At 47.8% G+C, this 21,539-nt stretch overlaps 1 protein-coding gene across 2 annotated transcripts; it reads left to right on the top strand.

The window, feature by feature from the left end:
- Positions 1 to 44: 44 nt before the first annotated feature.
- On the top strand, positions 45 to 21,431 carry SLC6A20 (solute carrier family 6 member 20). 2 transcript variants are annotated; one of them, XM_056334398.1, is made up of 12 exons: positions 45 to 2,331; positions 2,405 to 2,613; positions 10,430 to 10,570; positions 11,305 to 11,396; positions 12,069 to 12,296; positions 13,889 to 13,999; positions 14,394 to 14,635; positions 15,513 to 15,675; positions 16,162 to 16,366; positions 17,064 to 17,223; positions 18,259 to 18,424; positions 20,235 to 21,431. In XM_056334398.1, exons 3-12 carry the CDS (start codon positions 10,456 to 10,458, stop codon positions 20,382 to 20,384), a joined length of 1,632 nt encoding a protein of 543 aa, XP_056190373.1. In that variant the 5' UTR covers positions 45 to 2,331; positions 2,405 to 2,613; positions 10,430 to 10,455; the 3' UTR covers positions 20,385 to 21,431. The 2 variants fall into 2 exon arrangements, with proteins under 2 accessions (XP_056190373.1, XP_056190372.1); XM_056334397.1 differs by lacking the exons at positions 45 to 2,331; positions 2,405 to 2,613 and adding an exon at positions 5,892 to 6,518.
- Positions 21,432 to 21,539: the final 108 nt, after the last annotated feature.

The raw sequence follows: 21,539 nt of genomic DNA, 5'->3' as shown, positions 1-21,539 counted from the left end.
GTAAAGAATATTGCTAGAAATGTGAACATGTAAATTACAGATTCATGCTCAAAGCCATACCACGTCAAACAGCTGTAAAAAAGCGTACTAGTAGCAGGGCTGGGGGAAAGGCTGGGGGGTGTGTGTGTGTTACAGAAACTGGCATTTAACAGTGCTTGTCTCAGGAGCTGCTTGAACTGAAATGGATCTTTTTTCCCCTTTCTTTCTCATATGGGCAAAGCTGTTAAAGTTGCTCAAGCAGTGATGCCCCAGTCAAATCTGCCATACGCTTGCAGCCTGTAAGTTCTCTTGTCCTTTTCTTCCCACTGGTTAAGCAAGATTGGTTTGGGATAAAGTCCTGTGTCTGTAGCATGATATTATTGATGTAGCGCAATAGTTGGGCTTTATGGGGTGACGTACTCCTCATGCAGCGTCAGTTTAAATTCATGAAAGGTAGTATTTTGCCCCTTGTGTACAGTCACTAAAATGTTACATTCTTAATAGGGATGTACTAAAGAGCTTTCTGGCCTGTGTTTGCTCAGAGCAATTATGTTGACACCAACAGAAGTACTTATCTGCACGAATATTGTGTTTTTCTTCATAATAAAACTAATTTTGTTGAGATCGGTTACTGTTTCTAAAATGGCAGGCAAAGGGTGAAGAAAGGCAAAGAATCTTATGACTTCTGCTGGTCTTCTCTTTTCTGATAAATCTTTGGCTGTTGACTTAGCTAGAATATTGACTCTGTGATAGACCTTCATTATCTGCTTAGAAACCATCTTAACAAGAAAGCACGCTATCAACTTCAGTGTATGGACAGGTCTCAATAAAATTTAAGTTGGCTGTAGGCAAGCAGGGTTACAGACCTTGTTATCTCCTCAAATGAGTAAGGCAAATCTTGTAGAGAACTGTGCAGTGCAAAACTGAAACCAACTTTGATTGCCTGTCTCGCAGATTGCCAGTTTTGTGAGTGTGAGATCAGTGAGATGCTCTCATTGGTTTGTGTTGCAAAATGGCAAAGTAAAGGTCTAGTTTGGAGCTCCTCATGAAAAATACGTCATCTGTCAAAGGTGATGTACCTGTCAAAGAAGACCTGGAACATTATACAATAGCGATTCTCCTTTTGTTGAGATAGGTACGACATTTTGAAGATGAAGATGACATCTGAACATCTCCTGACAGTGTCTGATGTTTCTAAAACCTCACTTCTTTCCCTGAGACGCAAATTCTAATACTGCTTTTACCAGCCTTTGTTCTTTGGAAGTTCATTATACTGCTTGAATAGACATCATCCATTTCTTCTACTTCAGCTGTTAATTCCCTAGTTATGCCTGAAGGGAACATTTAAAAAGAAAATTTCTCTATAACTGGCTGATCTGCAGGAATCAAATCTTTTTCAGGCTGGGTGGGTTTTTATTTTGCTTGCAGACTGAAGAATATTTTCTGTGGGAATGAAATCTAGGCAGCTCAGCTTCACTAGTATTAACTCTGACAGCTAACAAACAACCCTATGCTCTAACCGTGACTTGAGTTCAGCAGTTGGTCGTTAATAAATGAGCCAGGAGTGCTGTGTGCTACCATCTTAATGAGACAGTATATTACCCGATGTTCTTTAACTGTTAATAAAGTACTCCTTAATCTGTTTTTCTCTTGTGAATAATAGCCGTTTTTTAAAATGTCCTCAGATGAATACTAATTTATGTTGAAACTTAAACTGCAAGTGCTTGTCTTTATTTGATAGACTGATGTGAGGACAGCTGCAATTTGGACATTTCCCATGGGAAACCCACAGTCATCTGCCAGGCACTTAGATTTCAATGCAGCCAAAATGTCATTAAAATTCCTCAGTTCGATTCCCCTTTTCTGGCATTTTCAAGGATGGCTCTTGGCTTCTGTGTGATACCAAATGCTGTCAGACCACAGTGAAATGAGTCTTGCTGCCTCCAGAAACAAATGTGAATCATCTTGGGGTGTCAAGTGGCTGAATGGATCAAGCTTGAAATGTTTGGTCTGGTCTGTTCTAGGAGGATGTGCCTTTTAAAACATTAAAAACAATTGAATGTAATTTGAAGGTAAGTTTGTATGTGAGCAGGTAAGAATTGTTATTGTAATTATTACTGTAAATGTTTCTCAACTGGCTTTGAGCAGAGAATGTTCCCACGGGAGTTACCCTAAGGCTGTTAATTTTGACAACGTCCCAGTGAAAGTATTGGCCCAGGATTCCTGCCCTGCTCTGGCTGCCTGCAGACTCCCTGAAGGCACCTAGATCTGCCCTTCTTATCACAGTCCTCTCTCAGACATATGCTGAAACATTAGGCAGCCTATTTGGAGTTGACTCTTCTCCAAATAAAGGTGGGTAGATACATGTCATTCTGTTTCAACAGTCTTAATATCTAGAGACTTTTAATTATTGTTTTTCTTTTAGGATCCTATTAATGTAGTGTCTTGGAGTGTCCATAGAAAGTAATGGTCATGCTGAGTGGTGGGTGCAGGACTCTGACAGGGCTGCCCATGACTGACAGCTGCTGGTGAACAAGAGAGCTGCCCGGAGATCTCCCCAAACTGCAGGCAAGGTTTGACAGAGAATGCACAAACTGGCAGATGACAAGCAGAACAACTGACGGGATAGGCCAGGTATCTTTTTTTTATTTTAGTGAGATGTCAGTTTGTGGCTCTCTTGTTTTACACAGGCCGGTTCTGAGGTCTGGGCGCAATTGGGTGAATCGGAACTGTGTTGAGTGCACCTTCACGGAGGGAGTATCCTAAAAAACCCACGTAGTCAGAAGATACATAGAGCTGAGGTGCTAAAGAAAAGCAAGGAAAATAAAAAGAATGACTTTTCTCAGGCATGCTTTTCTTGGGAGGCTGAAGTAATGCAAAACAGTTTTAAGGATGATTAAGAGGCTGGACATGACTTCAGGGTACAGAGCTTAAGGGCATCATCTACAGTTTGGAACTAAGCAGCAGGTGGTAGTGATGAGCTAGAAGGAATAATTGCAGTCTAATAAGTGCTTAGAGGAGTAACTGTAACCTCCAGTTATGCATAAAGCAATCACCCAACAGTTGTCATGGTCTGTGTGTTGTCAAAGATCTGGAAATCCAGCTGGATTCTTTCTTTCCCCTAAAGTAAGGGAACACGGAGCTTAGATTAGCAACTGTAAACAGTGAATCCAAACAGGAAGACCATATGTGGGAGCTGTTACTCTCTTGACTATATATCTGCCTCTCTTGATAGGATCACTAAACGCTTGCAGAAGCTTTTTAGTCTCTTCTGTCATTCCCCTTTGATACTCATCTAATACACTAACAGCCAGCATGTTTCCATTTGGAAGTCAGTGCCTCCAGGAATAAGAGGTACTAAACACCAAAGCTAGCCACTGCTGACACTTTGTCCCCCTCCCATGTGTCTGGTTCATCAAGGAAAGTGCAGAGGGTTTATTTTTAAATCTAGGGGTTACAGGTCCTACATGTTGGATGTACCATAATGAAGTCCAGGCTACCTGGTAACCTAGGAGTTGTCAATACCAGACTTCTTCCACCACTGCTTATTATTCCTCCCTTCCTTTTTTCAGTCTCTTTTGCCAATAGAAGTGTTAAGCTTCTCTCACACCCTCAAATCATGGTCACCAACCTGTTGCTAGGGCTCCTTTTGTCTGTATTTTAAGTAGCTGGAAAAGGCGCTTGGCTTCTTACTGTACGGGCATCAAGAGATGCAAGCCCAGGATTTTTAGCTGGTACCTTCACCTAAGTACTTCCAGTTTTGCTACAGTGAGAAATGGAGTTCTCTGCTTTATTTACCAGCTTCTGACTGTTTATATAGGGCAGTTCTCATGCTGTCCCATCAGTCCCTGGCCCGCTGTGGAGATGAACCCCCATCCTTCTCAACCACCCCCCCAAACCCCACACTCTCAAATTTGGTAGGTACTAGGGGGAAAAAATTCTTTCTAATTCTCCTTGAACATGAGCAGTGAAATGATCAAAATGTCTATCACAGGCTTGTCTTTGTCCCTGAAGATAGAGCCCAAGTTGTCCCCCAACCCAAATGAAGGAAGTTCAAAGGAGATAAAATCTTGATGAGCATCAGAAATAGCATATTGATTATCTGAGGTGTGTATGAGAAGTCCCACATCAAGAATTCCTGAATGTTATCTGTTTAAATACCTTTAAATGTATTGAAAGCCTCAATATCCATCTCAAGGAGCCACTGGCTGACGGGCACTTTGCTGGGTCCCTATATGCATGACTGCCTGTAAAAAAAACCCCATAGTAGTTTGTGGTCGGAGTGGCTTATGAGGCTGATGTTTGTGAGAGAAGCAAGGATTCGTTTCATTGCATCTGCACCTGATCTGGCCTGACCTGAGCTAAGGACGCCACATCCCTCTGCCTGCACAGTGTCCCTGGTCCATTAGTAAACTAGTTTGAAATGTAATGGGAAGGAGGTACAGAGCCAAGGAAATGTTTAACTTGATTACGCTCATCAGTAGCAGTAATCTATTCACACAGAAGCATCCCAAGTGCCAGTGATGTGCTATTTTTTAAGGCTGCCCTGTCTGCAAGTTATTAAATGCTGTAAGTTATTTATAAGCATCATTTGTAATAAATCCCACCGGTAGTGACAGACATTTCACTTTTTAACAATTTGAAAAGTTTTCATGATGTGGGACAGCTGACATATCTGTAGCTTCTCAGTGTCCTTCAGTTTAATAGATCTAAAACTACCTTGGATTTTTCCTTCCAGCAGAATTCAGGGTGATCCATGAGATGTATTTCCAGGGCTAGGGTGGCATGTTGCAATTCTGCGGGCAAGACAAGAACTGCAAGGATGTTGCAGAAGAGCCATGAGCTCCCTCAAAGCTGTACTCTGGTAGGGTTTGGCAAACCCTGATGTTTTCCAATGACAACTTTGGTTTCTAGCAGTGTTAAAACACACTGTGAAGAACGGATTCATTTACAGGAGATGCATAAAGCTCTTGCAGTCACCTTTTCTAGCAAGCAAAGAAGTGGCGTCCCACTTTGTGACTTTTCTACTACAGATGGCTGGTCAGCAAGTCCACCAGAGTAGTTCCGCCATTCTCAACAGCACTGCGTGACACACTTTGCAGTTCGGGCTTGTGTCCAGAGGCCCCATGGTAGGGGTTCTCACCTGGACCCACAGCTGGATGTCTCGGCGCTGCCAGCACCTGATGGGATGCTGGAGCAGCACACGCAGTGCTGGCAGGGAGCAAGTTCCTGGTGCTGGAGGAGTAAGACTGGCCGCAGCTGAGTGAGTCTTATTTGTAAAATGGACCTGAAAGGTGCGCAGTCCTGATCCAAAAAAAACACATTTAGAAGAGGAAGGAAGCTGAGTACTTAGAGTTGTTCAGCCCTTTTTGATTGCTGCAGACGCTGCCAGCAGCCTCCTTTGCTGGGAGACCTCTGTCTGAAGTGGTTGAGCTCAAAGTGTACCTTGGCAGGGACCCAAACGCACGGGGTTCATGTTCAGACCTGGCTTCTGAGTGTGCATTCAGGTGACCCAAAGGCCTCCTAGGTCCTTCTGCCTCCGCAATGGGCCATGGACACCTTTTCCCAGTGGCATCCGTATATATTTGGTCCCTGCCGGTTAAAAGTATTTTAAAAGCAGCCCCTCAGACAAGCTCATGCGCAGCGGTGGGGTTTGAGCCTGAAGGCAAGTGAAAAGAAACTGGGCTATTTCATGCTCTCACACGTACAGAGTATGTAGAGGGAGCGTGGTATTCCCAGAGGGTCAAACTGGAGTATCGTACTCAGGGCTGCGGCAGGCTGCGGACCTGTATGGCTGATAGGGACTCTTTCAGGGCCACTTCTGGGGCTGGGCTGGTTGGGGTGAGCACTAGGGCACAAGTGACGGGATGCCCAAGGACCTGTTTAGGGCAAAGGATATCGGAAATAAAAGGAAGCTCTGACAACCACTAAGCCCAGTCCTGATGGTGTGGGAACCCCTTCCCTGTGCTACCAGATCCAAGCTGGCGCCTCATGCACATGAATGCCACTCCTGGGGAAGAGAGCCCTTTGGGGAAAGAGTGTGCTGATTCCAAAACCAAACTGTAGCCCCAGTGTTATTTCCTCCCAAGTGTCAAGTTGGCATGTGAGCTGACAAAAATCCCTGGGCTCACATCCTTCCCAGAAATGCCAGTCAAAACCCAAGCAGCTATTCACCCAAAGTACCAATTTTATAGTTCTGTGTGTGTCTATAATCTATTTACCAGCATTCCTACTTTAGTATGTGCCTGTTAATAAGATTAGTAATTAAAAAGCTTGATAGGAATTGGCAAGCATAGCTCCTCCGCCTTTCCCTCCCCTCCAAGCTGGGCTGGCGTGGAGTCTGAGGCAAGGCTGGCAGAGTACCTGGAAGGAGTGAAGGCAGCAGGGCTCTGCTGAAACCTCTGCCTCCAAGAAGGCAATGGAGAAATCCCGGCCACTATGGGACAATCCCCTGCAGTTTGTTTTCGCCTGCATTTCCTATGCCGTGGGGCTGGGAAATGTGTGGAGGTTTCCATACTTATGTCAGATGTATGGAGGAGGTAAGTGTGGTTTTATATTTCTTGCTTCCCTCGAGGAGGAGTGTGGCAAGCTTTAGATTATGTTGTCCGTGCTAATGCCCTGTCCACCCAGCGGGGTCCAGGGCAGAGCAGGAGGTCAGGGTTTTTGTTGGTGTGCAATATCTTCTATTGCCGCTTTATTTTACGTATTCTTTAGCATAAAGCTTTTTTACCTGACAGCTGCCCCGATATGGTGGCCTTGTTTCCTAGAAGTGCAAAGAAACAGTGGGAAGGCCCTGTTTTCTGAAAGGATGGAGATCGTGAGAGATGTAGGTCCACGTACTATTTGTTGCTTTCTTGTCCTGTTGAACCACTCTGGAGGCATCAGAAACTAGTTTGCTTTCTGGTGGGTTCACATATGGGGACTTGGAACTTAAGGAGAAGGGGAGATGCTTATGCTGATTTAATTTAAGGATCAGCAGTATCATTTCAAACTTCTGTCATTAATGTATTGTCTTTTGTACAAAGCCTTACTTTAGGAGGTGATAACTTGGCTGCAAGTCTGCCTCAAAGCTGGCTGAAACTCCTTAATCAACAGGAGTTCTGCCGCTAAAGCCTCCCCAGAAGCTTTGAAAATGGAGAATAAATTTTTTTGGGCTCCAAAAAAAATAAAGTCTTTGAAAGTTTTCCTTCTCCTAGGACAAACTGAGTAAAGATGATGTCTATATCATATACCAGCCACAGAAGTTCTTCCTCAGAAATCAAATGTCAGTTAATTAGATTAATTAAAAGCCAACACTAATAATCTCCTCTAGTATACAGCTACCACTGCTTAATGACCACATTTTGAAGAATCCTTATAAAGACCGTCTCTTAAGACATCCCAGTTTTATACTGCTTCTCCTACTGCATCTGTTGTCATAGTGTTGGACCCATCTCAGTCACACATTAAGCGGCGGCGTGAGCATCTGCCTCATTTGCTTCTGGTCTGTTTTCGCCTTTTCCTCCTTTTAGGATGAAGCACACTGAGATGTTTAAGTGCTTTTTTGCTGGTTTTGTGCTTGTTTTGTTGGCTTGTAGCTTACTTCTAAATGCACATGTGATGGTAGAAGTTTGTTCATGCTGGTTTTTGAAAAGCCAGCTCAGCACAGGGACTGCATCACAGCTGCTCTGTGGGATCAGGTCAGAAAAATCCAGATAATACAGTGGGTGAAATTACAGTAGAAGCTAGATGCTGCAGTGGCTGAGGCTTTCTCAGACAGTTCAGATAGCAGATATGACAGACGTGATGCAGTTCTGGGTGTATTCCTCTACAGGGATGCTTTTGAGGGTAAAGACTTCATGTCTGACACTGAAGTTTAGCACAAAGCTTGAAATGCAAATATACCTGTACACAATTAGACTGCATGTGATTCGTTCACTAGCAGCGTATTTTGGCAGACATCCTGAAGGACAGCAAAACTCAGACAGTGAGGGGCTTTGTGTGGTTTAGGCTCTTCTTATCAGCCATCAGTAGTGTACGTAGGTGGTGAAAATTCTCTGAAATTTAACCAAAACTGGAATGCTTGATTAACCTGACAAAAAGATTAAATAAACCCAAGTATTTTCTAAAAAGCATGTTTTTATACATGCACTATTTTTATCCTCCCTGGGCAAATTCCGCAGGGGAGAGGTAGCTCTCTCTGCTGTGAAGCTAACACTCTTGACAGCAGGCTTTTCTTTTCTTAATTGTTTTTTACTGTCCTCTTAAAAAGGATTTGGTTGCTTTTAAGGGGTCTGCAAAACCCACGCAGACAAAACATAATTTCAGGAACTTAAAAGCTGGATAATGCCAGGCACCAGGCTTAGGGAGGATGCAGCAACTGCTTTTTTGGCATCTTCCTTCTAGAGAGACACAGAGCCAGTCCCTGTCCTGCCCAACACAGCAATAGAGCCCTTATCGCTGATGACACTCATAAACAGGGTGTTTGCAGACTTTGTGACCTCCTGTCTTTCCATCCGTCAGCAGATCGCCTCCTTCTCCTCGCTCTCTTCCAGAGAGCTTGACCTGAGCAGAGCACGGGGGGTTCAGACCTCGCAGGTGCAGTTAGTCTTGTCCGTAAGCAGGCTGGGCCAGGCTGGGATGACACCGGGATGGGTTTACAGCAGGGCCGGTGTTCAGCAGCGCTGAGCCCTGAGCGAGGAAGCCCCTGGGCACCCGGTGGGATGCTGAGCAGAGGCAAGGGTGCCGCTGGCCAGGCCCAGCGCCTCAACCAGACCCAGCGCACACTCTGTGTGTTGTGCCAGCTCTGGGGGTCTGTCCTGGGAGCTGGTTTTTGCAGGCAGTTGGCACCGTAGGGAGCAGCGCCAGGTGTAAGTGAGCGGGGAGGTCGGTGGAGCTGTGCTGGTTCACCGTGTATAAGGAGATGGTTCATACGGCTGCCCTGAGGCACTTACATGAGGTGCTTTGGTTTAGGAAAAGTAGCATCGGGAGCAAGATCTGCATGCAAACAGGGTGCAGAGCAAGGGGCAAGGGGGCTCAGCCCCAGCACTCCCAGCTGTGGGAGGACATCGGGGCGAAGAACAAGCCTGAAAGCACTCCTCCTCCTTGCAAGGTGGCAAAGCCGATGCCAAGCACGTGGCAACGCTGCTGGGAGGATGGAAGAGTCTTTGCAAAGGGCCTGACACTGATTTTCTGCCCCCTCTGGTACAGGGCAAAATTCCCCCGGGCAGCTCTCACCCCACCGGGGCAGGGTGGCTGGGAGAGCTCTTAAACCTCCGACGGCTCCCTTGCGGCATAGGAAGTTATCTAACAGACTAACAAAGGGGTTGTTAATAACAAGGGAGCCAGGAGGTGGGAAATTAATTCCCAGAATAAACCGGATTATTATTCAGTGTTTATTTCCAGTTCTTTGCTTCAGTCGCTGCCCAGAGTTCATTCCTCCGTGGTGCTGCACAGAGCCCATTGCAAGGAATGTTAATGCTGCAGATTAAATCCTAAATAAGAGATATTTACGTAAATATTTTTGGCTTGCTGTAAAAAGAGAAACAGGAAAGCCTTCACAAAAATCCAGGTTTTGACTCAGTCAGCAGCTCTTTCTGAAGTGAGCTCCAAGTTGAGGACAAGGATTTATTATTTTTTTTTTCCAGCAGAAATTTAAGCAGAAGCGCATCCTTGTTGCTGGGTAGGAAGGTCCTTTCCCCTCCACCACCACCATCCTGCCCAGTCCTGCTGCTGCTTTTCTGCAGGAGCATCCCTTTGGCTCTCTGTGTGGGGGGAGAGGGATGAGCAGAGAGGGGTGGGAGGAAGCTGTGTGCCTCGGCCTTAGGGTCTGCTGCCACAGGTGGGACCCTGGGGGAAAAGCCTTCACCCTTTTTCTGGTTCTTGTGTGCGCAGCATAGGGATTTGGGGGATATTTTGGGGTTGTTTGGGGGGTTTTTTTAAGCCCGGCCAGACTTCAACAAGTCACTCAAAACCCTATTCAACACAGACGTTGCTGTTACTTTTTCATTGAGTGCTTTGGCTCTGCTGCAGAACACCACGCACAAAGTAAATCTTTCCCTCGTCCTCCTTCTCTCATTATCTCCCGCAAGGTTTGACTGGCGGTTAGTTACCCTTTAACAGCCCCGGCCCGAACATTGCTCAAACCGCCTGCGAAGCACCTGGGCAGCCCTGCTGCACCAGCCAGGCCACTGGCACAGTTTAACAGCGGAAATCCCAGCTCTGCCAAGTGCTGGTGGAAAATTCCCTGCACCCAGGTGCTCAGCGCCCACCAGCACCTGGGGCACCACCTGAAACCCTGTGAGATGCCCTCAGGGTTGTGTCGTGCCCTTGATACACGAGGTGGCCAGACAGGACCTAGCCTTAGCCAGCTCCTGGGACACTAACAGGGTGATTTGACCACAAATAGGGCAATGTGGTGTTTAGTATGCTGCTCATCTGCTGAAGGCTATCTGTTGGTTTTTTCTTGCAGGTGGCTTTTTGATCCCATATTTTATCATGCTGATCGCTGAGGGGATGCCGCTGCTCTACTTGGAGTTGGCCATGGGGCAGCGCATGCGCCGGGGCAGCATCGGTGCCTGGAAAATAATAAGCCCCTACCTCTGTGGTGTCGGTATGTTCCCAATTTTCATCTTCAATTTTAAACACCTGGGGAAAACGGGTGACTTTTGAATGGAGAACTTTTGACTTTCAGAGGAGAAACCAGGTGGGAGCTGGGGTTTTACTGGGTCTCACCAGGCTGAGCAAAGCGGTGATCCAGACGCCACACTGCATGTATTTACCCCGTCCCCTGTGGGGCACTGGGGCCAGACCCCAGCTCAATGTGCTGGGTCCCTAGCCCTGGAGGTGTGAGTCCCTGCCAAAATTACGGTGTGAAGGCGAGTGCTGAATCCATTCCCTGGGGCTGCCTGCAGTGGGTTTTGACCCCAAGAGCATCTTCCCATGATCCCACTCAACATGGAGTGATAAAACAGTGCCCTAATTTCTTACCATCACTGCCTACTATTTACTAATGCCCCCTCTTATCTCCATTATTACGTCATTAAATTACCCTGATAACCCAAACTATCATTAATTTGCTTTTTCTATTCTATTTTTATTCTATTCTATTCTATTTTTAACAATACATTGAATATTCACTCCCCAGTGGCTAATGTATAAAATCCAGTGGAAGATCGCCCTGATGAGAGGAGGAGCAGCTGCAGCAGCAGGGGCATGCCCTGTGTGCAGGACTGTGCGGGGGCAAAGCCCCTCCGCGTGCCAGCTGTGGTGCCCTTCTGGGTATTATGGGGCCAGTGGCGTTTTGGGTTTTCATTGCTGACCGAGTGCCTCTCTCCATGCCCGCAGGTGTTGCCAGCGTTGTCGTCTCCTTCTTCCTCTCTATGTACTACAATGTGATAAACGCCTGGGCCTTCTGGTACCTCTTCCACTCTTTCCAGGTGCGTGGGCACCAGTGGTACGGCTTGACCCTGCTGTGGCCACGGACGTTCATTGTGGCTTTGCATCAATGCTGGGTGTTGAATGGCACAATCATCAGTTGGGAGTGGGGGAGCCCAAAAGCTCCAGAAACCCTTCCAGGACTTTTGTGGTGAGGAAAAAATGAGGCAGTGGTGTCCCCCTCCAGGGGGTCCCCAGGGGCATTGTGGTATCTTCTTCTCATCATGAAATGCTGGCCAAGGCCGGCCCTGTGATGCCATGCTTGCATGTGCCTTGGTGGTGGCCATGGTGTCCTGCACCCTGGGATGGGTCTGTCTGAAGGTGGGGGAGAGGGTTGGCCCTGGGGATGAGGATCAGAGAGGGTCAGAGAGGCTCGGTCCTCCAGGAGAAAGTCAGTCTGGTCACCCCCAGGGAAAAGGGTCAGAGTGGGTCTGTCCTTGGGGAGAGGGTCGTTCCGTGGGTAGATGATCAGAAAACAGCAGTCCTTAGGGAGGGAGGGTCCGTAGATAACATCCCCAGGGAGAGGGTCATCCTCAACCCCAGGCAGCATGATGCAGGGACAAGCAAGCCGTGGGCAGAAAGCCACCCTCACCTGCAGCCCCCCCACCCTCTGCTGGCACCCCAGCTCTCCCCACCATGTTGACGGCTTCTCTCCCCGCTCCCCTCCCTCCCAGGACCCCCTGCCATGGGCCACTTGCCCCCTGAACAGCAATCGCACTGGCTACGAGGAAGAGTGTGAGAAGACGTCGTCCACCCAGTACTTCTGGTACCGGCAGACCCTGAACATCTCTCCATCGCTGGAGGCCAGCGGGAGCATGCAGTGGGAGCAGGCGCTCTGCCTGACGCTGGCCTGGCTGGTGGTCTACCTCTGCATTCTCCGTGGCACCGAGTCCACCGGCAAGGTGAGAGGCGGGCGCAGCCCCACCAAGCCCAGGCAGGACATGGAGAAGATGAATGCGTGCTGAAAGGCAGCAGCCATGGCTGCTGTAACTTCAGGTTATGGCATCTCCCCCCGAGCAGCCAGCCCTGCTGCCTCTGCCACCCTGTTAAGTTGTAACTGAAGAAGGCACAACCAAAACACTGAGTGATATTAAAAAAATAATCCAGAAAAATCCTTTAAATGCAGCCACCTCTGCTGCAAGACCAGCCACCAAGCTGCTGGCCCTGCGGAAAGCCATCTGCCACGGCAAAGCTGCGGCAGGATTCTTTGGCCTTTGGAAGTAAAGAAAAAAAGACATCTACCAGGCAGTGTTGCTCACTTTTTATTCACAGCAGAAGGTGTGAGGAAGTGGGGGGGGAAAGCCCTAGCTGAGCCTGCACTAAGAAGCATGCTGAGGGTTGTAATCCCCAAATCGTCTTAGCTGAATGCAGAAAGCCAAGAGACTGTAAACTAGGAATAACCCCTTAAACTTGCTGTAGCTGGCTTTGGGGGCAAAAAGGCTATTTATATTAATATGAATAATAACAGAAATAATATAGTAATATTATTTATATAATAATATAAATGATAGCTTGTAAAATAATTAATATGAATAATGTATTTAATAAAGAGCCAAGGAGCATTGAAACAGCATCATATAGGCAGCGTTTCATCACGGGGAGGTGGGGCATGGGGGGTTTCCCCTGCACCCCTTGTGCAGGAACAGCAGTGGATTTGGGCAGTGGGTGCAGGGCTGTCCTGCAGTGGCAGGTGAAGCTGCTGCATCTCCGGGTGTGTGATGGGAAAAGGCAGATGCCAGCTGCCACCACAGGCAAGTGCATATTGGAGGAATATTGGTAATTACTCAGCCAATTTTCTTCCTGAGAGCTTAGGAAAGTGGGTTTTTATGAGTCAGTTTTTATGTAAGTTTTGGCGTGAGCCACTGGGGTACATCCCAGCAAAGAGAAGGTGAGTGCATTCTCCCTTTTATTTTTTTTCCTCACAAGTGTCTTTTTCCAATGCAGAGATCGAACATTTTAGATGCAAATTCAGGGGTTTGATCAAAAGCTCATGGAAGACAACTGAAAGATTTCATTCCCCCTCATCTGAGTTACATTAAGTTAAAGTCTTTTTCACATCTGAATTAAAATGGTTTCATTCAAGTTTGAGTTGACCTTTTATGAGGTCTGCTCGCCCTCCTTCTAAAGCAGATGATGGATGACCTTTGTCTAGTGAGTTCTTGAAAGATGGATAGATAGTTGCAAACTGGCGTTACTCCACTAAATACTGCGGAACCCAGTTTGTAAATGCTGCAAATATTTTAGATTTTCTTATTTCTCCAGTCAAAGAGAAGACTTTGGGAACAGTAGCACAGGTCGTTATTACTAATAAAAACTTGACTCCCATAAACGTAGATCTAAAGTTAGATGTATCTAAAAGTATTTTTTCAAAGATGAATACAAGGTAACAAACACAATAATGGAAATGATTTATGCAAAGTAAGTGAGACCGCCCACAGCAGATTAGCTGTTTTATGTATTCTTTAGACCAAGGCATTTCCCCTTCTTTCCCCAGGTCGTCTACGTAACAGCCTCTTTGCCGTACTGTGTTCTCATCATATACCTCATCAGAGGATTAACGCTTCACGGAGCTGTGAACGGGCTCATCTACATGTTCACACCAAAGGTACAGAAAAGCCATACCAATTTTTTTCAGTAAATGTTATTAGTTACCAAATGTGTAGGTTTTTAAAAGATATGATACTCCTTTTCCTTATATTGAATTTTTGCAGCAGTAGCTTAGGTCAGGCAGCTGGAAACACTGCCTGGGAGTGGCTGGAGCATGCTCTGCCACGGTGCCCTTAAGCTGCTTGCTTTCTCCTGCAGAAAAAGCCCTGCCCATTCACACAACCTGTAGCATATTACTTTCAGTAATACTTTCAGACTGAGCAGTAATCCTCCCCAAAACCACCCCCGAGCTCAAACAGGTGCAGGAAGGGGCCCATCCCCGCAGGGTGGAAGGGGCAGTGCCCGGCATCCTTGCGCAGCTTCATGCTCCTGCTCTCTGTCTGGTTTTGCAGCTGGAGCAACTGTCGAACCCCAAGGCGTGGATCAGTGCTGCCACGCAGATCTTCTTCTCACTGGGCCTGGGTTTTGGCAGCCTCATTGCGTTTGCCAGCTACAACGAGCCCAGCAACAACTGCGAGAGGCACGCCGTCATCGTCTCGCTGATCAACAGTACCACGTCCATATTTGCCAGCATTGTGACTTTCTCCATCTATGGCTTCAAGGCGACGTTTAACTACGAGAGCTGTATAAACAAGTAAGAGCCTGGTATTTCACTTGTTTTCCATTCCAAGCCATTCTGGGCGAGGTAAGAGGGGAAGTAAATAAATAACAGCATGCAGCACTGCCAGCACTGCCCCAAAAACAGATCTAATACTGCTCTAATAAAGCTAATGGCACTATTTAAAGTGATGAAGTCTGAGACGAAAGGTCAGGGCTGGCTTTCCTTTTGACACCTGGGTGCCACTTCCAGGCACGGGCCAGGTCGAGAGGATGAGTTTGTCTGGGCGAGTCACAGTGGCACTATCCCCTGTGCCCTGGTCCTGGCACATGCTTCTGGGGGTGTGCGGAAGCTGGTTAATAAAACGCAGCAATGCTCAGCTCCCTTCGTTTAAGGCTAAGCCCAGTGCCAGGAGCTCAGCCTCCTTGGCAGCGATGCTCTGGAGGTGCCCAGCAGCCTGCAGGATCGTGCCCTGAGGCAGCAAGCTCACATGCAGCCCCTGGCACAGGGCCCATGGCGGTTACACTTTTACTCACATTTTTACAGTCTTCAATCTCTCTGCTGATCAGAGAGGAAACCAAGCTGCTAGTCCCTGCTTGTTGCCAAAAGGCTCGTTAAATTGATGGGCTGTGGACGTGAGACTGGAGGGCAAAGGGGAAGAGACGCCAGCTGGCACTGGCTGGCACCCAAAATGCCTGCCTGGGAGCGACGGAGTGGGCACAGGGGCCGCTCCCTCTGCCCACGTCCCAACACGGTGCTGGAATTGCTGTGGTTCTGACTGGGGGAGACCGGAGCCCTGGGGCTGGCAGAGCATCCCTGCGTGGGGGCCAATGGAGAAGGGGATGAGGTGCAAAACTGGCCTCAATTCTGTACCTTGGCCTGAAAGCCATTAAATTCCCGTCGTCTTTCCCAGGGTGATTCTGCTGCTGCTGAACGCTTTTGACCTGGAGGAAGGCTCTTTAACAGCAGACAACCTCAGCGAGATGAAGGACTACCTCATGGCCACCCACCCCCAGGAATACGCCCAGCTATTGCCACAGCTTAAAAACTGCAGCTTGGAAGCTGAACTAGATACGGTGAGTCCCCGCCTCGTGCTGGCACCTGGGCTTCACTCTCCCCTTTCCTCCCGAGCCCAGGCAGCCCCGCAGCCCCACGCAGGCACGTCCCCGCTCCCAGGAGCCGCCTGGCCGGGGGCTGCGGTGGGGCTCCTTCCTACACTTGGGGATGGGGCGGGGGGCACTGGCTCAGCCCAGCGAGGGGCTCGCTCGGGTCATTAGCAACTGAGCTGGGTGGCGATGCAGCCAGACCTCCGGCTCCAGCTGCAGGACAGGGCAGATCTTAAAGGTCTGGAGCAAATAATTTTGCTACGAGCGTCACTGCAGCAGCTTCTGTGCAGTTTGAATAAGCTGGTGAAGATCTCATCTGCCTCTGCTGTGCAGAACCACCACCACAGGTGTATTTTGTCTGGGTACAGGGTCAGTCTTTTAAGTCCCTGTTCTTACGTCCTTTATCGAGCCGAGGAGCTGCCTGTAACTCATTTCTTCCCCCCTTCTTGCCGGCAGGCCGTCCAGGGGACAGGACTGGCATTTATAGTCTACTCTGAAGCGATCAAAAACATGGAGGTGCCCCAGCTGTACTCCGTGCTCTACTTCTTCATGCTGCTGATGCTGGGCATCGGCAGCATGCTGGGCAACACCGCCGCTATCCTCACGCCGCTGACGGACAGCAAGGTCATTGCCACCCGTTTCCCCAAGGAGGTGATCTCGGGTAAGCACCGGCTGAAGCGTAGGCTGTGCAGCGAGAGGTCAAAGGGGAGAGCGGGGAACAGCAAATACGCTGCAGGAAGGGTTTGCCTGCCCTTCGGAAATCCTGCCCAGCACCTTCCTTCAGGAGGTCTCAAAGCACTCGGGCAATCGTGTGCTGTGTTGCAGGCTTCCCAGCACACCCCAGCTCCTTCAGACTGGTGTCTACTGACCGGTGACATTCAAATGGCCAAGACAAATGTTTAGATACCTGCACCGAGTGCCTCTTCGGCCGCATAGCCAGTGTCCCAGCTGCAAACCACCTCCCTCAAAAAGCCACACAAGCGATATACCCTGCTTGGCCAGGCATGGAAATCAGTCACCCCAACTTAAAACCTGTTTTAGCTGGATGCCCAGCAGTAACCACAGATGAGGCATGCACTCACGGCACTGGGTTCTCTTGACCCTACTGGGATGATGGACTGACTGTGCAGGTCTAAGGAGCAGCAGTTTAAGGATACACCAGAGTAGTCACACACACACACACACACACACATAGGTCTTTTCCAAAGGGAAAAGAATTATCTTTCTCCTTGGAGAAAGCTGCTCCTTGACAGAAAGCAGTAGAAAGCCCACCAGCTCTTCAGTCACAAGCAGTATGACATTTCCCAACGCAATTAGATTTCCAGGCTAATGGCAGGGTCCCTGTTTTATCCATGCAGGTGTTGTGTGTTTCATTAACTGTGTGATTGGCCTGATCTTCACCATGGAGGCTGGAAATTACTGGTTTGACATATTCAACGACTATGCAGCCACCCTCTCGCTGCTGCTCATTGTGCTGGTAGAAACCATTGCTGTGTGTTACATCTACGGGATAAGAAGGTAAAAGCTTGAACCCTTCTTTCTTCATGGCAGGATAGCTGGGGGAGTGACTGCTGGCCCAGATGATAATATATATATATATAACACCACCACCGCGCAGGCTAAATACACTATGGTATCAGCAAGGCAACGGGGATCTCCCCTGCCCTGCAGGGCCCCTGGCTCAGGGCTGCGTGGGGACCAGGCTGGGCTGACACCTTCTCTGCAGGCAGGGGAGAGCTGAAGAGCTGTATGTGCTGCTCCCTGCTCTTCCCGTCTTTGGTCTCAAGAGCACCTTCTGCCAAAACTCCTCCTTGCGCAGTAATTCAGCACGAGCACGACAGTGCCGGTAAGCCTGCTTTCAGAGATGGTCACCTCGGGCGTTGCTGGTCTCCCAAGTCATCCCTTGTGGGTAAAAGCAAGATTCGGCATCAGGGGAGGTTTTAAACAGCAGAGCCGTTTGCTCAGGGCGTCTAAGGGAAAAGGCTTTAGTATTTGCTTTGTTAGTCCGCTAGCACAGTTTCTGTACAGCACCTACGTTGGTATGACGCCCCTGAGGAGTTCAGAGCCTTCAGTCAGATCCAGGTTTCCTGCACGAGTTCGGTATTCCAGCATTAGTACTCCCAGCACTAGTACTTCCCCAAAGACAGCTGAACCAACAGTGGCGAGAACAGCTCTTTTCTCTTTTCTCTTAAGCTTCAATGCTCTTCTCTGTTAGCTTACACCAGGAACGGTCCGAACTTATGCTCCAGGCATTATTTAGTCAGGAATTTTCCTGCTGTACCTATTCCTAGCTACTCTTCTGCAGTTTGGGACCCTTTTCAAAGCCCTGCTCTCTTTTTTTATTCAATTTCACCCTCACTATATGATCCCGCTAAGCCAGTTCTTCAGACAATACGCCTCTGCTTGTTACTCTTCTGGTCAACTACTCCCCTTTCCCATCTTGCATATTTAATTCTGTAGGTGGTTTTGAAGTAACTCAGATCAAGGTATTAATTGAACATACACAGCCATTCTCAAAAATGGTGGTTTGTTTGGTTTTTTTTTTAAATACAGATTTGAGAAAGATCTTCACACCATGATTGGACGCAAGCCAAACTGGTACTGGAAAATTATGTGGGCTTTTGCTAGTCCTTTGCTAATTATAAGCCTACTCATATTTTACCTCACCGACTATATCCTCACAGGAACACTGCAATACCAAGCGTGGGATGCCACACAGGTAAAATAGGTTTGGTTTTGTTGTGTTTTTTTAAAAAAAACTTTCCTTAATTCCTGCAAGGACACAGCCTTCCTTCCCAACTACACTGTTCCACAAAACTGTCTTCTGTAAGCTTGCAGCTTGAGCTGGGGCCATCCCTTAATTTTGTGGAGAGGTAAAGCAGGGAAAACTTGACCTAGTGACGATGCAATGGTTCTGTAAAACAGACCAATTTCCCTCTACAATTCTTAGTCGACCCCTTGAAATACCAAAATTTTGTTGATCTTAAAAAATACACTTTAAACAGAAAAACTACTTTCAAACTGTAGCATTTTGAACAGAATTAGTGCTACTTCCACAGAACTGAGCTGCTGCTGGAATAGTTTTCAGAATTTCCCTATACATTTTTCTTCACTGTCAAAACACTTTTGTACGGATGCTGAACTGTGTATTTATCACAGCGGAATTACTATTGGGTAAGTCATCACTGGTTTCATAACCTTTTGTTGAAACATTCCTAGCACGCAGAAACAAATTACACAATTGTTTCCATGTCGTGGCTGATTTGGGACCCACGGCAGGCCTGGCATGTTGACTGGGTGTCAGCATGAGCCCGCGGGCTCTGGAGAGGAACAGAGACCTGACAGAGGTCAGGGCCAAGCCGTTTCATTAAGAAACATTAATCAAGCCTAAATCTGCTCTTTACCAAAGCCTGCAGAAGTTTTCCCCAGTATTTTTGTCAGCAGCTCTGTTCATGTCAGTTTTAAGCTCTTATGGTTGGACAAAAAAAAAAAAAAGCACTGACAGTCGTGAGCTGCTACAGCTTGCAAGTGCTTCTCAGATGTCCTGGTTAGATACGTAGTTTAATGTCATTATCAATGATCGGGAAGAGGGGATCGAGCCCACCCTCAGTAATTTGCAGATGCCACCAAGTTGCCGGGGACTGTTGATCTGCCAGAGGGCAGGAGGCTGTGCAGAGGGATCTGGAGGTTCAGCAAGGCTCAGTGCCGGGTCCTGCACTTGGGTCACACCAGCCTCAGGCAGCGCTACAGGCTGGGGGAAGAGTGGCTGGAAAGCTGCCTGGTGGGGAAGGACCTGGAACAGCCACCTGAACACGAACCAGCAGTGTGCCCAGGTGGCCAAGAAGGCCAACAGCGTCCTGGCTTGTATCTGAAGTGTGGCCAGCAGGACTCGGGCAGTGACCGCCCGCCTGTGCTGGGCACGGGTGAGGCCGCCCCTGCAATCCTGTGTTCAGGTTTGGGCCCCTCACTTCAAAAGGGATGTAGGGCTGCCGGAGCGTGTCCAGAGATGGGCAGTGAAGCTGGTGAAGGGTCTGGAGCACAAGTCTTCTGAGGGGCGGCTGAGGGAGCTGGGGTGGTTTAGCCTGGAGGGGGCTCAGGGGGGACCTTGTTGCTCTCTACAGCTCCCTGGAAGGAGGCTGGAGGCAGGTGGGGTCTGTCTCCTCTCCCAGATAACAAGCAGTAGGACAAAAGGAAGTGGCTTTAAGTTGCACCAGGGGAGGTTTAGATTGGAGATTAGGAAAAATTTATTCACCGGAAGGGTAGTCAAGCACTGGAACAGGCTGCCCAGGGAGGGGTTTGAGTCACCATCCCTGGAGGCATTTGAAAAACACACAGATGCAGCACGTAGGGACATGGTTTAGCGGTGGGCTTGGCAGTGCTGGGTTAACGGTTGGACTTGATGATCTCAAAGGTCTTTTCCAACCTGAATGATTCTGTGATTCTGTATGCACAGCTCTGCCCCAGACCTGACTCCAGCACACTAAAAACCACAGATCCCACAGATCCAATACTGCTTCTCTCCCTTGCAGGGGCAACTGGTGACGAAGGATTACCCAGGCTACGCCCTGGCGGTGATTGGGCTGCTGGTGGCGGCATCCACCATGTGCATACCCCTGGGGGCACTAGGAACTTTTATAAGGAAGAGACTGAAGAGGGAAAGGGTTTCAACCGTTGCATGAATGCCAACAGGATTTGGGAAGACCTTACCCCCATCGTCTGTGACTGGGCACTTCTGGAAGACAGCAGCAACCATTATTTGTAGCGGCTATGTATAGAGTTGAGAATCGCGGGTGCTACATTGACCAAAAAGTGCTCTTAGGAGGGTCCACAATGGTTTGGAAAAAAAAAGCTTTTCTGTAACAAGATGAAGCTTTACAATGGCCTCTGTAAGAGAGGGGAAAAACAGAACAGCAGCTCACAAAATGATAGCTAGCACAAATTAACCAGCATATCAACCCATTACGCAATGTTAGGTAATTCTTTTCCACTCTGTTGTAGCGCTGCCCATGCGGAAATACACGAGCACCCAACTAAGCATGTTCCTGCACCAAAGTACTGGCAAATACCCTTTCCATTCAAGAAAGCCATGCTTAAACATGCACGTTATTTGAAATGACATCTGTATTTCATCAACAGATGAAACTGTTCAAGTCTTGCAGTGTGAATGTGATAATCCCTTTCCTACAAGGGAAAAGTCAGTAGGACGGTATTTGAGATGAGATAAATGCGGCCAACACTGCTTCTTTTATACTTGTGTCCAGCAAAGCAGTTTATATGTATATATCTATATATACAGCCACACACACACATATGAGCTGCAGAAGTTCTCTTACCTCCAGAAGAAGTAAGCTTCCACTTCCAATACGCAATTGGGCACTGTGCTGTACTTTGTATTTTCTAGGGATGCACTGTAAATACACTAGAAGAAATCTGTGATAAAGCTGCTTTACAAGCCCCACCCAAACAGAAGTATGCCATATAATTAGCTTTGACAAAGTTCATATCCAGGTATACTTTAATCATCAGATGTAACAATGCAGCAGTTCCACAGAACTGGTTAATTTCCCTAAGTAAACTTTTTATAAAGACAGCAATACCTTTAACTTTAAGCTTCATGTAATAGAAAACAGTAAAATTGTATCTATGAACTTTAAAGAGGACACTGAAGAACAACAGTAGAGACACACTCATGGAATGCGGATTCTTAATACAGTGACTTAACTATGTGAAGTTCTACTACTATGTGATGTTCTTCTACTTAACATTAGAAGATGGCAAGTGCCTTACAGAAGAGGGATTAATTTCAAACAAACATCATTAAAGCACACCAACCA

The sequence above is a fragment of the Falco biarmicus genome, chromosome 4 (assembly GCF_023638135.1).
Source record: "Falco biarmicus isolate bFalBia1 chromosome 4, bFalBia1.pri, whole genome shotgun sequence".
NCBI lineage: Eukaryota > Metazoa > Chordata > Aves > Falconiformes > Falconidae > Falco > Falco biarmicus.
Note: the sequence above shows the minus strand (reverse complement) of the source record. Positions and strands in the feature narration are given on the sequence as shown.

Bases quoted from the DNA above. Each gene is read 5' to 3' on its own strand.
- SLC6A20 (XM_056334397.1), top strand. From the start codon at position 6,398: ATGGAGAAATCCCGGCCACTATGGGACAATCCCCTGCAGTTTGTTTTC. The intron at 12,297-13,888 runs GTGAGAGGCGGG...TTCTTTCCCCAG, and splicing joins GCACCGAGTCCACCGGCAAG to GTCGTCTACGTAACAGCCTC. The intron at 17,224-18,258 runs GTAAAAGCTTGA...TTTTAAATACAG, and splicing joins TACATCTACGGGATAAGAAG to ATTTGAGAAAGATCTTCACA.